At 49.5% G+C, this 16,877-nt stretch overlaps 2 protein-coding genes and 1 long non-coding RNA gene across 6 annotated transcripts; 1 reads left to right on the top strand and 2 right to left on the bottom strand.

Annotated features, from left to right (window-relative positions):
* Nucleotides 1-1,653: 1,653 nt before the first annotated feature.
* On the bottom strand, nucleotides 1,654-5,578 carry Ydjc (YdjC chitooligosaccharide deacetylase homolog). 2 transcript variants are annotated; one of them, XM_048452392.3, is made up of 5 exons: nucleotides 3,295-5,550; nucleotides 3,047-3,206; nucleotides 2,750-2,849; nucleotides 2,479-2,656; nucleotides 1,654-2,312 (listed from the first exon to the last, which is right to left on the bottom strand). In XM_048452392.3, the coding sequence occupies exons 1-5, from the start codon at nucleotides 3,840-3,842 to the stop codon at nucleotides 1,943-1,945; spliced, it is 1,356 nt and encodes a 451-aa protein (XP_048308349.2). In that variant the 5' UTR covers nucleotides 3,843-5,550; the 3' UTR covers nucleotides 1,654-1,942. The 2 variants fall into 2 exon arrangements, with proteins under 2 accessions (XP_048308349.2, XP_085540689.2); XM_085684563.2 differs by having other exon boundaries at nucleotides 1,999-2,355; nucleotides 3,295-5,578.
* A 246-nt stretch (nucleotides 5,579-5,824) lies between these two features.
* On the top strand, nucleotides 5,825-11,214 carry Ccdc116 (coiled-coil domain containing 116). Of its 3 annotated transcripts, none has more exons than XM_048452390.3 (5): nucleotides 5,825-5,955; nucleotides 6,548-6,682; nucleotides 7,533-8,081; nucleotides 8,176-8,781; nucleotides 10,247-11,214. In XM_048452390.3, exons 2-5 carry the CDS (start codon nucleotides 6,614-6,616, stop codon nucleotides 11,030-11,032), a joined length of 2,010 nt encoding a protein of 669 aa, XP_048308347.2. In that variant the 5' UTR covers nucleotides 5,825-5,955; nucleotides 6,548-6,613; the 3' UTR covers nucleotides 11,033-11,214. The 3 variants fall into 3 exon arrangements, with proteins under 3 accessions (XP_048308347.2, XP_048308346.2, XP_048308345.2); XM_048452389.3 differs by lacking the exon at nucleotides 5,825-5,955 and adding an exon at nucleotides 5,999-6,316; XM_048452388.3 differs by lacking the exon at nucleotides 5,825-5,955 and adding an exon at nucleotides 5,999-6,437.
* Nucleotides 5,903-7,451, bottom strand: LOC148123072 (uncharacterized). Its single transcript, XR_015737243.1, has 3 exons — nucleotides 6,754-7,451; nucleotides 6,521-6,573; nucleotides 5,903-6,005 (listed from the first exon to the last, which is right to left on the bottom strand). It is a non-coding gene; the product is annotated as an uncharacterized LOC148123072 (long non-coding RNA).
* Nucleotides 11,215-16,877: the final 5,663 nt, after the last annotated feature.

Here is a 16,877-nt window from a genome sequence, read left to right as displayed (position 1 = left end):
ACAGAGAGTTCCTGTACCACATGGAGCCAAGGTGAGGAGGTGAATGGGACACAGCAGGGGGATCAAACTCAAAATTCTGAACCACTGGGTGTTGAATGTCCAAGTCAAGGTTGAGGAAGGTTATTATAGACTGAAGCTAATCAAAGGAGGTGGAGGAGCAAGATCCCTTCAAGAAGCCACACCTTATCAGGCCAGGTCAGAGCTTGCTTCCCTGGCCTCTCCCCAACCCCATTCCAGGATGGATGTAGGCATGTCAGGTGAGTTTAAAGCCCTGCACTACAACCCCCACTTGTAAGTTTGTGGTGGGGCACAGAAAAGTTGACAGAAAGCTTAGACAGCATGCATGAAACTCTGGGCTTACTCCTAAAAACTATGTAAACTAGGAGTGATGATGTACTCCATAATCCCAGGATTGGGAAGTGGAGGCAGCAGTATCAATTCAGTATCATCTTTGGCGATATAATGAGTCTCAAGACAGCCTAGTTTGCCTAGCATTCATGTGTGAAACTATAGGCTCAATACCCAGTACCAAAAACCAAGTCATGTGCCTTTCCATCTTCCAAAATGGTATAAGGTTGTGTTCCACCATCTTCCCACGTACTCCTTGCCTGTAGAGCATCCATATATCAGATGTAGCTAGAATTCCAGTTTCTCACTTCTGCAGAAGACTACCTCTCCTGAAAACATGTACACGCTCCTATACAAGTTTGCAGAGCTTCTTCCAGTCTGTTCCCTGCAGTTATAACATATAACGTTAAAACTACTATGATAGTATGTGTGTGAATGAATGTAGGTGTGAGGCAGTTGGAGGAAGGACAACTTTTGGGAGTTGGTTCTTTTCCTTCCACCAGTCCTGGGACTCAAACACAAGAACTTTTACACACTGAGTCATCCTGCTGGCCCCTCAGACAACCGCCCCAAAACACCCTAATGAGGATCTTTTGTTCCCCTTCCATGAAGAAAGAAAGAAATGGAAGCCTTGCTAGGGCACAGTGGTGTGTGTGCTTGCAGTCCCAGCTAGGAGAAGGTGATGGAGGAGGATCTCTTGAGCTCTGGAGTAGAAGGCCAGGCTGAGCAATGTGTTAAGACCCTCATTTCAAAAACAAAACACAGGGGCTGGAGAGATGACTCAGCGGTTAAGAGCATTGCCTGCTCTTCCAAAGGTCCTGAGTTCAATTCCCGGCAACCACGTGGTGGCTCACAGCCATCTGTAATGAGGTCTGGTGCCCTCTTCTGGCCTGCAGACATACAGACAGAATATTGTATACATAATAAATAAATATAAAAAAACATAGACCATGATATGCATGTACTTCCTCAACACAAACAAGCACATATAATTTTTTATCTAAGGGATTTAAAACATGTAAGCATGAACAAACTTAGAAAGTGAAGATTTTTGTTTGTTTCTGTTTTTGTTTCCAAGACAAGGTTTCTATGTGTAACAGTCCTGTCTGTCCTGGAACTCGCTTTGTAGACCAGGCTGGCCTCAAACTCACAGAGGTTTGCCTGCCTCTACCTCTGCCTCCCAAGTGTTGGAATTAAAGGTGTGCGCCACCACCGCCCGGCCCATTTTTGTTATCTTGGTCTGAGCCTCTCTGTGCCTGTTATTTCTGTGAAGGATACCTGGACACTTTATAAACCAGCCAAATCTGAAAGACATTATTTTATTAACACACCAACATCTCTCCACTGCTCCACTAAACAAGTGGTGGTAACTTGCACATGAATTGGCACCAAATGCTCATCAGACCCTAAGTCCAGATGTCTCTGACAAGCCCTGCCTGACTGCAGGCAAGGCTGCCCAATACTACTCAGCCGCAAGGACCTGGTTTAGTGACTTGTCACTCTAGGAAGCCAAATCCTGCTATAAGACCTGCTTCCAGGCTTTAGCCCTGGCTTTCCTCCACAGTGAGAGGCAGTTCGTAGCTGGCCTTTGGTGTCAGGGTGGGGAAGGCTTCAGGAAGGGCTCCAGAGTTGCCTCACAGGGAACCCCTTCCCCCGGCCTTTTGGAATCCAGGTCGTCTATGGCGCAGAGCTGCACACCATTCTGAGCCAGCCGAGCCCGCAGGGTGGGTGCCGTGAGGACGTGCAGCTCATGCAGCCGCTCCCAAGAACAAGAGAAAGCATCGGGGCCCTCACCGCAGCCCCCTGCTGGAGGCACACTGGGGTATCCTGGGTGTGCCATCAGTTCGGCAGTCAGGGGGCGGCCAGCAGGGATATCTTCCAGGGCCCGTGCCAGTGACGCCAAGACTCGGTGAGCAGACATGTGACGGCCACAAGTGCTCAGGCCCACAAAAGCATCGGTCCACCTGTGAGTGCCAGGATAGAGGTGTTGCCTGAGGACCGGCAGGGCTAGGCAGAGGGTGAAGCAGGACAGATCAGTAACTAACTTTGGTTGAGAAAAGGGCAAATGAACGCACTGGGACCGTTGGGGACCCGGCAGGGTTGGATGGGGTGGGGGAGGGCGGTGCTCACCGCAGGCCGTGGCGGGAGAAGGGACCCATGGCGGCCTGGGCATCGCTCTCCACAGCGCTGGCGAAGGCACGCGCTGGTGCTTCCAGCCACGCGCAGCTGCCCACGCCGCGTTCCACTGGTAGCCGCGTGAAATGCACCCCGAACGCCTGCAGGGCCTCGGCGAACACCTGACACACGCCTGCTTGGAGGGGTGGGCTCAGCATCGACCTCCCACCAACCTTGGAAAACAGCCCCCACCCCCACCCGGACCTGGACGCTTCAATCCGCATACCTGGAAGCACGTGCACGTGCTGGTGCCCGTCCACGTGCGTGGGGGACCTGCCCAACAACTCCCGGAAGCGGTTGAGTTGAGCTTCTAGCTCCTCCCGCACCTGAAGGGGCACAGATACCTTGAGTTTCTGGAAGCAGCGCCACAAAGCGAAGAGCTCCGTCTGGTGCCACGGAGTGACTGCTCCAAGGTTTGAACTAGCAGCTTATCCAGCGCCCGCGTTTGCCCCAGCGACTTCCATGATACCCTCTGGACTGCACTTTGATCAGTATCCGCCTGTCTCTAGCCACGCCTCCGCACCTGAGGCAAAGCAACGTCTCCAGCCGCTAAGGCCTTCCGAAAGCCCATCTTCCCGAGAAAGAAGCCTTCTGAGCTGAGGAGCGACGAGGCGGTGTGGCGGGCGGGACCCACAGGACGGCCCTCAGTCAGGTTGGCGTGGAGGCCCGTGGGAATGCTGTGCCTGCGGGCGGGAGCGCGAAAGCAAGCACTGGCTGCCACCGACAGGCAGCCCCCCAAACCTGCCCGTTACTGAGGGGGGCCTCCCTCACCTGCGGGCCAGCTCGGCCGCGCTCTCTGCGGCTGTGCCGTTGGCCAGCAGTGACACGCTGGTCACAGTTCCTGCCAGGAAGGCCTCCACGATGCCCTTATCGCGCCGCGGGCAGTAACCAAAGTCATCAGCTGTGACAACCAGCTGCACACGAGGCCAAGCCATAGCTGCCAAACGTTGGCTGAAGACCAGAGAGAATGGACTGCAGCATCCAGACCCCGCCCTTGAACGCTGCCGAGGCCCCACCCCGACGCACGCGACTAAATGCGACTGCACGCCGCCATTGTTTTTTGCCAAGAAGTCTCTGAGTTCTGAGTGTCTTGCAAACGCCCGGGTTAATTGTTCTGCAAATTTCTTTTTTCGCCTATGTCTATCTATAACCATATCTCTCTCTGTATGTGTGTGTGTGTGTGTGTGTGTGTGTGTGTGTACACGCGCGGCGCGCGCGCGCGCTCTGTGTTCTTGCCTGGACATGCAGAGACTAGGAAAGGGTATAGAATCCCCTGGAACTGTAGTTAACAGATAGTTGTGGTCCACATGCGAACACATACTAGGACTCCAGTCTTTTGCAAGAGCAGTAAACTCTCTTTACCAATGAGCTATCTCTAGCTCTCAAAAAAAAAAAAAGATTTTTTTTTGAAAAGTAATTTTTTTAATGAAGAAAACAAGAGAAATATTCAAAAATTCCCCTCGCTCTTCCCAGTGTTTACCATCACCATTGCTCAGTTTCTGGGCAGCTTACTGTCCTTCCATTACTTTCCCTAAGAAAAGAAACGCCCTCCTCCTCTCCATCACTCAGGGATGATGGAAGGTTATTTCACTCTTGGGATGTTGCTTCTCTTTGTTTTTACACAGTGCCTATGAGCCTTTTCTTATTAGGAGTTCTTACTTTTACTTTTTTTTTTCAAATCATCTGTTCCTCACTGGTTCTAAGGGGAGGCTTTTTCAAATTAGAAAAAACTCTATTTTCTTTTTTCTTTCTGTGTTTCTCTGTATGTCTGTGTGGCCCTGGCTGTCCTGGAACTCATTCTGACCAGGCTGGTCTTGAACTCAGAGATCGGCCTGTACCACCACTGCCTGACTGTAAAAGCTCTACATAACAAGAACACAAGCATGCAAACCAATGGCCACACTGGAGAAAGCGTTAGCCCATTTTCACCTTGAGCTTCAGATAACTTTTCCGTTCATCACCTCACTTTTGCTCTTTGTCCAGTCAAGTTTTCTGATCCATGACTTACCAATAGTCACCATGGTGACAGCCAGTGTTTGCTTGGTAATGTGGCTGTCTTGAGGTTGTTTTGAAACACAGACTTATGTATACCAGGCTGACCTCGCTATTTATTCAGCTGAGGCTAGCCTTGAACTTCTGACCCTTGTGTTTCCACCTCTAAAGTGCTGGCTACAAGTATGTGCCATCACAGCTGGTTTATGTGGTGCAGGGAATTGAACCGAAGGCTTCAAGCATGTTAGGCGAGCACTCTGCCAACTGAGCATGCTCAACCTGTCTTGGTTTCTCTTGTAGAAGGAGTGTTACTGGGTCAAGCCTGTGATCTTGGTAATTTTGTTTGTTTTACAGCCAAGGAAGCTGAAAAATCACCAGAGAAGGGGAACAGGGACCGCCCCTCCAGGCAGAGCCTGACCAGCTCTGGTTCCCTCCAGCTTATCCGACCCTCTGGATCACAGGCAGAGGGGAAAAGTATAGTTTAATCCCAACAGTACCTGATGATGCTTTGTAAGGGTTGGAAGCCTCAAAGAACCCTTCAGTAAAGTGCCTGGGGTAAACACTGCTGTGTCCAGTCACAGTGATTGTTGAGCCGTCAGGCGTCATCCAGCCACTGGACCCCTCTGGGAGGCTGCTCTCAGAACGGTCAGAGGCTTGAGGCCCTGGGCCCTGGTGAACACAGATGGAGAAGAGGAAACTCCTAAGCTCCTACCGGGTTGGAAATGTAGTCATTAGATCAGGGCTCACTGCCCCGATTCCTGATAAAGAAGTGCCAGCTATTAGACAGAACAGACACAGTGGGCAGTGGAGGGTGGACTTGCTATTAATCTGTTAGGAATGACAAGCTTCTAGGATGAGGGGAAAAGAAAAAGGTTGAGGTGAATTTATACAGAGTTTCCATAAGGTGCGATGTGTATTGAAAGAATATTTATGTAGCCAGGTGATGATGGCATGCCTTGAATTCCAGCACTCAGGAGGCAGAAGCAGGCAAATCTCTGTGATTTCAAGAAACCCTGTCTCAAAAAACCAATATATAGATATAGTTACATAGTTATATATAATTATATATAATGCTATATGTGTGCTTATGTATGTATGTTTGTGAGATATATATATATATATATATATATATATATATATGTATATATATATACTTACTTTTGGAAAGGGATGCTCCGCTTAATTTACAGATGAGGAGCCAGTGTTGAGAGACTGAGTCACATCAGAAAAAAACAAAAACAAAAACAAAAAAAAACCACAAAAAACAAAAATAAGGAACAGGAATTGAAGCTAGGTCTATGTAGAAAATCAGGACTCTTCACTGCTTCCAAAAAGAAAAGCGTGAGAAGGAAGATGCTGGCTAGTCCACACTGAATAAGGGAAAGAAGTCCTGGAAGGAAGCCAACGGAGTTGGAGGTTCAAGTCTGTGCAGCGACCGGGGTGAGCTGAGGAAGGTGTTTCTGTCAGAAGTGGAGGCTGTGGCTTTCACCCTGAGGATTAGAGAAACATGCCCAAATTCAGACCTCTAGGCAAAATAAACTCAGATCTTTAAACATTCCCAAACACGGTTTAGCGGGCTTGACAGAAAAATCCAGCCAGGTGGGGGAGAAGACAATGTGGACCCCACCCCTAACCATTGTGTCGGGGAGGATCATGAACAAGAGGCTAGATTCTGGCCAATCAGAATGAAGTATGTAAATGAGCAACCTGGGCGGCTGCGGGGGTGGGATTCCAGGACACTGTGCGGTAGTCCTTAAACGGTGCTGACCCAGCGAGCTCGAGAAGCACAGAGGAGACTCTGGTGAGCTGCTGGGGGCTCCAGGGCCTCCGGTCTGAAAGACCAGAAGAAGTTTGTACACACGCGCCGTCCCAGACTCTTGCAAAAAGAAGCAACGACTTGAATGTCCACAGATGCGTGGCAGGTCCCCAGCAGGGGAAGGGTGGGATGTCTGAAGGACACAGATACGGTACAGGGAGTGAGGGACCCATGGAGGTCTGGTTCTACCTTTACTTCCTTTCCTGCCCTTTACAGAGGAGTCTGCATCTGTGCTGTGGAACCTGAGAAAGGAAGCAGAAAACAAATTTAATTATCCACATCATGGCAAGGTACCGCCACCACTCAGGATATCTGGCTGACGATGAAGGTCACAGCACCTATATGGCTCAGGTCAGTATGTCCAGCTGACCCAACATTAGTGTCTGGACCACTTCCCACCGCTTATCAGGGGACACCCTTACGTAGTCTGCTTGCTGAGCCCTGGTCACTCATGCTCCACTGGCCTCGGGCCCCCAGGTGGGTGGGGCTGGAGTCAGCCTGGGCAGTCAAGCTGAAGAAGCCGGCTCAAGTCTTCAAGGATAGCCCAGCAGTGAAAACAGTCAAGGGTTGTGCTAGAGACAGGAGAAGGCAGAAAGAGAGAAAGGCTCTCATAATTGCCCTTTCATACCATGAACACAGAGTTCCACTTTCCGGCTCCCAGCTAGGGCACCATAAACAAAATAGAGGCATTAGGGACCTTCTGTCAACCCCAGCAGACCCTACTCTGCAGAGAAGGCCCGATAAGGAGCTAGCTGTTCTGAGCACTATCACACAGCCTGAAAGGAGCAGAGTGTAATTCAGAACTGGTGAGATGGCTCAGTGAGTGACGGCACTTGGTGTCAATACTGATGGCCTGAGTTCCCTCTTCAAGAGGCACATAGTAGAAGGAGAGAACCAACTGCAGCCAGCTGTCCTTTGACCTCCACATGTGCACTGAGGCATAGATACACCCCCACACGTGCACACATACCCCTAAAGAAATGTTTAAAAATTTTTAAAGTATAGTTCAGTGGTTGAACATTTGCAGAGGATGTTCAAGACCCTGGGTTCAACCCCCGGCATAATAAAAAAAAAAAGAGAAAAAGTCTTTCCCATTGTTCAATCCCAACTCCTAATAGCACCTTAGGAGGACTCCAGAGATAGCCCCCACCCCTTGCAGAGCATCCTGCCTGCTATGACAGTCTTGTCTGTGCCGATGCAGCTACCCAAGAGGCATCTGTTCCCAGAAAGGAGGCCGAACTGCAAGCTTGGACATATGCCCCACCTACCATCAATGAACCGGTATTCAGAGCACCAGGGCCACCAGCAGAACCCTCTGCGCCCTCAAGCGTTTGGCAGCTTCCTGGATTTTCTGACAGAGGGTCAGGTACTGGACAGCTTGCAGACGGTGGTGGAGCAGGCAACAGAGCGTTTAGCTGCCATGAAGACAGAGGATGGAGTGCCACTGGTGGATATACAAGACCCAGTGGAGGTGCCAAGTGGTAGGCAGCGGGCTCGAGCCAGACCCAGCATCAACACTGTGCATCGGCACCGCGCCCGGCCCACGCTGTGTGCTGGACACCCAAACAATTACCCATCTTGCTCCAGCTCCATGTCCGATTCCCATAGCAGCATCACGGCTGGCTGGTTGGGCTCCCACAGCCAGGATAGTGACCCTGGTGCCCACCGCATAGGCTCACTGCCACCTGTGAGGGACAAACTCCTGCTTGAGAAAAACCTCAAGAGGCTACTGCGACTAGAGAACAAAGGGGTGAGTGAGATCTGTTGCCATGGCTAAGGCTGGCATAGGGTGGGCTAGGGTTAGGCCTGATTGGACACTGCTCAGCCTTTCTCTCTCTTTGCAGAAAGGTCTGAATCAACCCTGCTCCCAGAGGGATTCTCTGCTGTGGGACTCACTGGGCAGCCAGACCAGCAGTCAGTGGACCCGGGAGCAGCCCCTGTCTTGGTTCTCTGGGCTTTTGGGCTCCAGCTCAGTCACCCCTGAGACATCAGAGTTGGGACTTGGAGAACAGGAGATGATTTTCCTCAAAGAAGAGTTAAACAAGGAGATGAAGTCACTGCTAAACCAGCCTGCATCCTTCAACCTGCCTGCCTATTGTTCCCTCAGGGAACCCCATTGTACTCTGGACTTCCTGGCTGAGCATCACCTCTTTCCTGCCCTGCAGCGTGTGGTCCACCAGGCTGTAGACAAGCTCAGCCATGCCTGCCGCCACAATGGCTTCCCTCTCTTCCCCGTTGCCTCAGAGCCCACCCCAATGCTGCCCGGGAACTCTGATCTTCTGCAGTCGCACTCCAAAGCGTCCATTCCCACCACCAGGGAGGATGGGGAGGAGCCTTTTGATTCTCCCACCACAGCCTCCAGCCCTAAGACATCTCGCAGGAAAAGCAAGGGCAGACGGGACTCCCCTTCCATGTCTAATGCCCAAATGGCTACCAGATTCAGGCTAAAGGTGACACCTCCAAAAGTCCCTAATGTCCCTAGCCCCTCATTCCACTCCATGCAGGAGGCCCCTGACTTCAGTCCCAAATTACAGAAACCATCTGTGGCCCCGAGCCCCAACCACGTATCCCAGCCCCGTCATGGCCTGCACCTCACCCTGCCTGCCCCTGGGATCACAGTGGAGGTGGCCTCCTGCCAGGGCCATATCAGGGGCCCGATCCAGCATCATCTTGCCTCCCCCAACCCTCTTCCTTTTCCTCTCCCCTTTCCTGTGCTCTATCCATTTCTTTCTTTAGGAAAAAGCTTCTCCCCTTCCTCTACTACACTGTGTCCAGAGATGGCCTCAAGAGTAGAGCTGGCGGTCTTAGAGGAACATTTGCAGGGAAAGGGCTTCTTTCCCCACCGCATCTAGTAGCCACTGTCACTGGCCAATGTCCTGTGTTGCAGAAATCTCCTGGGGTAGATACAAGCTGCTGGGGACCAAGAAACCAAGAAACCTAGTCTACCTATTTCCCCAGGGGTTGTCAAAGATTAATAAAGGCTTTTTTTTTTGTCCTGCAATGTTTTTCCTGAGACAGAGTGTCATAGCTCAGACTGGTCTCTCAAATTCATTATATAGTAGAGGATGACCTTGGACTCCTGATCTTGCCTTTACTTCCCAAATGCTGGGATTACAGGCATGCATCACCATGCCTGCAATTTGTGTATTCTTTTAAATTATTGTTTGTGAGCCCTCCCCCACAAAGAACAGAGTTTCTCTGTGTAGACCTGACTGTCCTGAAACTCAGAGATTTCCCTGCCTCTGCCTGTTTTTGTTTTTGTTTTGTTTGAGACAGGTTCTCTCTGTAGCTTTAGAGCCTGTCCTGGAACTAGCTCTTGTAGACCAGGCTGGCCTCGAACTCACAGAGATCCGTCCACCTCTGCCTCCCGAGTGCTGGGATTAAAGGCATACGCCACCACACCTGGTTCTGTGAATCTCAGGGACCCTCCCACACGTCTCCTAAGGATAGGAGTCTTTGCCAAGAGCACCACTCTCTATTCTAGGGTCAAGCTAGCTCAGGCTATCCTAATCTAGCTGTAGGAGTCTAGTCTTTCTGCTCAGTAAAGGGGACATTGGTCAGGAAATGTGTGTGAAGACATAGGTGGCCTGACCTTTGGAGGTCCTGGACATCTCTCAACCCATCATCACCAGGGCTCATATGTAATTCCTTCCACACACAAGCTTGCAGGAGCGAGGCTGCCCAGGCTGGCGGGCATTGCTCTAGACCTGACAGGTGAGGCGTGTGGAATGAATGGCGTGGCAGAGCCGGTGTGGCATTCTGTATCCTAGTGTAATGTGTGTGGCTTCCCTGTCAGTAATGGGGAGGATTGGTACGGCTGCCAAGGAGGGCATGGCAATGTGCTTCCACAGGGCCGCGAGAGACGACAGCAGCGAGTACTAACTGGCTCCTTTTCCCTCCTTCGCTGTTGCACAGAGCCCCAACACGAAGCTTCCAAGGAAGAAGCCTCTGCCGTCCATCTCGTCTGTGTCCAGCATGTCCTACATCTCTAACCCCTGGTTTGAGGAACTCACTAACTTCTTGGTTGAGCAGGCAGTCTCCTTGCTTGTCTGCAAGTACAAGTTTGAGGAAAGCCTCCAGAAGCAACTTGGCTTCATCTCCTTTCCTGTCACTGAGGTTCTCATGGACATCTTCCTGGGGTTCAAGAAGGTGAAGGGCAACCACATCCGTCTGTCCTCAGACATCAACTGGACCTGTCTTCTGCGTAAGATGGAAGAAGCCGAGTTGGCGAGGCAGGCCATGAGGCACGCCTCTAAGACAGGAGCCTCCCAACCTAGTGCCTCCCGTGTTGGCACTTCCCACCGTAGCACAGAATCACCCTCTGTGCAACCTGAACTTACTGGTGACACCAATCAGGACCAGAGTACAGAGTCCCGCTTCTCCCTCCGTCCTGAGTTGCCAATCCACCAGGTGCTTAGCCCTCAGGACCCTGGTACAGGCCAGGAGCAGATGCCCAGGAGTCCTGCAGAGCCCAAGCTGTCTGTGTTCTCCAGTGCTGGGATGGGCTCCGGAACCTCCAAGGAAATAAGAAATGCCGAAGAGGAAGAGGACAGTGAAGAGGGTGAGGAGGACAGAGGAAGTGAGGAAGATGAAATCATAGATTTCTCCGAGAGTGAGCAAACCCCCACTAGCCTGCCTGAACATGAGCTAGAGGACTTTACCAATGAGTCCATTGAAATGAGCCCTGGTTACTCCCCATGAGACCCCTGTAAGGTACACAGAATACTCCAGTCTTTGCCTCCTCCTGCCCTATCCAAGTAGCTGGCCACCCAGTCAGCTGCTGTCCTGAGTAAGGGTCTTACAACCGGGTGCTCAGCAAGAGTTCTGTTAATGTTATCAAAGGAGCCAAAGAGACAAAAGGAAATAAATTACACGTTGATGGACTCAGCTGTCTGGTCCTGGTATGTCATATCTTTTCTTGCACCTGAATGCCTACCCTTGAATAGTACCTTCAGGGTGATCCAGCCCTGATGTTACATAAGCTTTTCTTTGGGATATAAGACAGGGCACTAATGATGCATCAGAGGAATGCTTTTATCAAGGTCCAACTTGGTGAACCAAGGTCCAACTTGGGTTTGCGGAATGGATGAATGGTTATTTACAGGATTATGAGACCTCCAAACGGCTCCATTATCAAAGTCTCACCCCAGTTTGGATAATGACTTCACCAGAGCTGCATAGAACCCCGTCCCCCCCAACCCAGGCTCCAGTTCTTTCACACTGTATAGACTCTAGTTCAGAGGTTCTCAACCTTCCTAGCGCACGGCCCTTTAATACAGTTCCTCGTGCTGTGGTGAGTCCTATGGCTACTGTTATAAACTGTAATGTAAATACCTGATATTCAGATGACTTTAGGTGGCCCCTTTGAAAGAGTCATTCAACCCCGAAGGAGTCATGAGCCACAGGTTGAGAACAACTGTTCTAGTATTGTCAGGGGTCAGGAGACTACGTGCACCTTGGTCAGAATACAACTAGGAAAGAAGTATAGAAGGAATGGCTGTGCTCCCAGATGAAGGTCCCCTCCACTTCTATGCAGGGACATCCATGGGCTCAGTCTTGAGGGGCCTTGTCTACAGCCACAGCTGCTCTGGTGAGGACGACAATGGCCGCTGTGCCGGGGGGACAGTGTTCCACAGCACCTGGGGACAGTCGGCCTACACAACAGCTGGTGGAGCTTCGGCCCCAGAGCTGTGTGGCTACTTCCTGCATCTCTTCTATGCCCTATTCTGCAACGTTCTGGCTTATCAAGCCTTTCTGGACTCCTAGGTGTCTCATCATAGCTGATCAAGAGCAAGCAAGAGAGAATCATTTCATAAGTTCTGTGACTATAGAGACCCCTGACTAATACAGTTTCTGAATGATTAACCGGAATCTGTAAATACAAGCAGCTGTGGCTTCCTCCCAGATGTTTACAGCCTGAGGCTGCTTACTGACAAAGACCTCCTACCCAGACTGTCCAATCCCTCCCTCTTGTGCTGTACATGATAAACATGCGAAGGTTCCCAGTTGTGGCAGGGAGAGAACCCCACATGATCCCAGCTTCATTGTATGGGTATCTGTATGTCTGTCCTTTCTTCCTTCCTTTGGCCATGAGCCAAGGTTTCAGGATTCCTGCCTCTCTGGAAGTGCCGATGTCTACTTTGGGAGGGATCTTTCTTAGGCTCGGGTAGCTTCCTTCTTGCTTTGATGTGCTCCAACCTCGTCTTGAAGCTATGGAAGAATGCAGCCACTCTCCTGACCCTTGAGAATCTCTCTCTCTCTCTCTCTCTCTCTCTCTCTCTCTCTCTCTTTAAATTTTTATTTATTATGTATACAATATTCTGTGTGTATGCCTGCAGGCCAGAAGAGGGCACCAGACCTCATTCCAGATGGTTGTGAGCCACCATGTGGTTGCTGGGAATTGAACTCAGGACCTTTGGAAGAGCAGGCAATGCTCTTAATCTCTGAGCCATCTCTCCATCCCCCCCCCCTCTTTTTAATTTGCTTGGCCGTCTCTAATTCCTGAGACTAACTTTTCATGCCAGGCCGTATGGGAGCTGTGGGCTGGTGGCTTCAGGAATCTAACTTTCCAGCAACAGTTCTTGGTGGGAAAGGCATAGGAATCAGGGCTCTCTGCAGTAACAGAACAGATAGAAGGAATCTCCTTACTTACCTGTATAGAAATGGAGTTCATCAGGATGATTAACAAACTGCAGCTCAGCTAATCCAACAATGGGTGCCTGTGAACAGAAGGTCCAAGAATCCAGTATTTGCTCAGCCCATGAGGCTGTATGTCTCAGCTGCTCCTCAGCAGACACTGGAGTCCTGAAGAAGTAGGCACTAATGCCAGTGAAGGAATGGTCTTGCTAGCGAGGTGAGAGCAAGCAGGCAAAGACCACAGACTTCCCTCTTCCGTGCCCTTACATAGGCTTCCAGCAGAAGTCACAGCCTAGAGTAGCTCTGGATTAAAGATCTGGCATAAACCTGTGTCTTCCGGCCTCAGAGATCCGGATTAGAGGCAGATCTTCCCACTTCAAATTAATTCCCACACCTCACAGGTGTGTCCTCTATGTTGGGGTTTTAGTTAATTCTGGAAGTAGTCAAGTCCAAACCAAGAAGAGCCATCACAGAAGGCCTTTCTTGAAGGGTCTTCAGGCTCCTCCTGACTTTCCTGACAGAGCTCTCGTAGATGTGGCTTAGTTGGAATAGCTTGCTCAGCATGCACAAAACCCTGGGCTCCATTTCCGGTACCATACAAACTAGATTTAGTGGCAGTCTTGAAACCCCAGCCCTTGGGAGGTGGAACAGGAAGATTAGAAGTCTAAGGTCATCTTTGGCTATATAACAAGGTCAAGCCTAGCCTAAGATACATGAGAACTTTGCCTCAAAATTAGCAAATACCCCCCCCCCACACTCACACACAATCCAGGGGACCTGTGTTGCTTCTACCTGAGGCATAGAGCTCCCCTCTCTCCTCAGAGGCTCCCCTGAATCATAGAGATCGGGCTCCTTTGGCCACACTTGACCACTTAGGGACCCAGAAAGGAGTTCTTCCACAGAGCCCAGAGATATGGAGGCACACAGCAACTGTAGAGCTCACTCTGGAGATAGACAAGAGAAATATGGTCACAACTACAGCCTTATATTCAAGGAGAGCTTGGCTGTCATTCTGCAGGATTAAGGTCCGAAGGTTGGTGGACCAGGGACCCATTTGTAACAGAGGCCATTATAGGCCAGTGGTACCATACTGATATGTCCCATTGGCCTAACCCTATGTCCCATTGTCCTAACCCTATGTCCTATTGGCCTAACTAGGACCATAGTTAGGACAAACTAGGAGGTTTTGGTTATTTGCACTGATTACTGAAAACATATGTAGATAGTGGAAAGTGGTCTCTGACTACCCTTACAGAGACAAAAAAAAAATCCTGTCAAAAGACAGCAGCCAAGAGGAAGGCCTTTGGCTTTCAAAGACAGTGGCTACTAGTTATTATGACTTCCCAAGTCCAGAAACAGAGCATCGCTCTAGCCCAGCCTCAGAGATGCACATCTCTGGGGAGACCAAGAGAAACTCTTTGGGAATCACTAATACATTACATTAGAAACATGGTGTCTTTAGCCCATGTTCCTGTCATCTTTTGGAAGACTTAAGTGACTTCAAAGGTAGTGATCGTTTATCATGCCATTGAGGTTGACAGGCTAAAATTCATGCCACTGTTTTCAGCCGTTCATGTCTGAAGGTAGAACATTCTAAATGAGCTCTCTCCCTACAGGGTCTCTCCTGCATGTAGCTTCTCTAGATCTCTAGATTCAGTCATCTAGCCCAAATTTTATTTTTCTTTCCTTCCTTCTGTCCTCCCTCCCTCCCTTCCTTTCTTCTTTCTTTCTTTCTCTCTCTCTTTCTTTCTTTTTTTCTTCTCTCTCTTTTTTCTTATCTTATTCCTTATTATATATATTTGTAATTTATTTAACTTTATTTCATGTGCATTGGTGTAAAGGTGTCAGGTTCTCTGGGACTGGAATTACAGTTGTGAGCTGCCGTGTGGGTGCTGGGAATTGAACCCAGATCCTCTGAAAGAGGAGCCAGTGCTTTTAACCTCTGAGCTATCTCTCCAGCCCCATATATGGGTTTTTTTAAATCTGCATTGTATGTCTGCCCACCAGAAGAGAATAACAGATCCCATGGAACTACAGTTATAGACAGCTGTGAGCTGTCATGTGGGAGCTGAAAATTAAATCTAGGACCTCTGGAGGAGCAACCAGTGCTCTTAACTGCTGAGCCATCTTTCCAGCCCCGAATTGTACTTTTCTTAGATCTCAGAGATGCCACTGACTTCCTAGGAGGAGGAGCAAGAACTTCAGTTTTCAAAGCTGCCGCTGAGAAGCCTCCAAATGCTTCACTCCTGTTAATGTCAGCACAGACAATGTCAGCACAGATTCAAGGGGGAGGAAATGGACACCTTGACTCTCTGCTAACTGGGATGAGAGGAACCCATCCATACCTTTACATATACTGAAAAATATGCTGACAAGCCCCCAAACGAGAGATGTTGTTCGTGATCCCATTTGGAGAGCCGCTGTGAACCCTTCAACAGTCGGCTGGCCCTTGAGCTGCCTGCTGGGTCAAGCTGAACTGCTCACTCTGTCTTGAGAGTCTGAACCTAGAAGACAAACTATGATTGGAAGGTGGAGGGCACTGAAGATGCCATGCGCACACCTGTGCGACTCCTCACAGGGCGAACTGGGCACGGTGGTCTGCAGGGCAAGCATGGGAAAGAAACAGTTACAAAATGGCATGAGGCCCCTTGCGAGTCCAAAGAAATAGTAATTCCCCAGTTTGGCTCTGGAGTCTAAGTTCTCTACCTCAAAGAAAATCAAAGAGTCTCCAAAAGTATTCTCCCTGAATATGCTATAGTCATGTCTGAGCATATTGCAGGAAGCTGAGGCAAAGGGACTTTAAAAAGGAGAAATGAACGCTACAGCATGATTTTAGAGCGCTAGTCCTTGGCTACAAGGACTAATAGTAACTACGGTGCCAGTCTGAGATTAAGTAGGGAGTGTGATGGGTGATCTTGTTCATCAACTTGACACACTTGGGAAGAGAGAGCCTCAGTTGAGGAACTGACTCCTCATTGGCCTTTACGTGGGTATTTCTTGATTTCTAATTGATGTAGAAGGGACCAGTCCACTATGAACAGTGCCAGTCCCTGGGCAAGTAGTCCTGGGCTGTATAAGAAAACTAACTGAGCTGGGTGATGATGGTGCATACTTTTAATTCCAGCATTTAGGAGGTAGAGGCGGGCAGATTTCTGGAAGTTTGAGGCTAGCCTGCTCTACATACAGAGTTCCAGTACAACCATGGCAAATAATGAGACCCTGTATAGAATAAACAACCAAAAATGAAAAAAACCAAAACCAAACAAACAAAACAACAACAAGCAAAAAAGCTAACTGAAGCCAGTCATAGTGACACACACCTTTAATCCAAGCACTCTGGAGACAGAAGCAGACAGATCTCTGCGTTCAAGGTCAGTTTGGTCTATAGAGTTCTAGGACAGTCAAGGCTACACAGAGAAACACTGTCTAAAAAACAAAACAAGACAAAACAAAAGCTGAGGATAAGCAAAAGAAAGCAAGCTGTAAATAGGGTTCCTCCATGATCTTTGCTTGAGTGCTTATAACAGCAGCAGAAGGCATGTGGAAGCAGGCAGCCACTACAGATGTCCGTACAGAGACATTGTGTGTGAGGCTGTGTTGCCTTTGTTCAAGGCTGCAGTCTGGCTGAGTGTTTTGTAGATTATTCTCATCAGACATCAGACATAGATGCATGAGATCCCTTACTTCTCAGCCTCCCATATTTACATGTTAATTTTGGATAGAGGGTTGACAAAATGACTCCAGTTTTTTTTTGTTTTGTTTTGTTTTGTTTTTCGAGACAAGGTTTCTCTGTAGCTTTGGGGCCTGTCCTGGAACTAGCTCTTGTAGACCAGGCTGGCCTCGAACTCACGGAGATCCACCTGCCTCTGCCTCCCAAGTGCTGGGATTAAAGGCATGCGCCACCACCGCC

This window comes from Myodes glareolus, chromosome 2 (assembly GCF_982192425.1).
Source record: "Myodes glareolus chromosome 2, mMyoGla1.1, whole genome shotgun sequence".
NCBI classification, from domain to species: domain Eukaryota; kingdom Metazoa; phylum Chordata; class Mammalia; order Rodentia; family Cricetidae; genus Myodes; species Myodes glareolus.
This window is presented reverse-complemented; position numbering and strand designations above follow the sequence as displayed.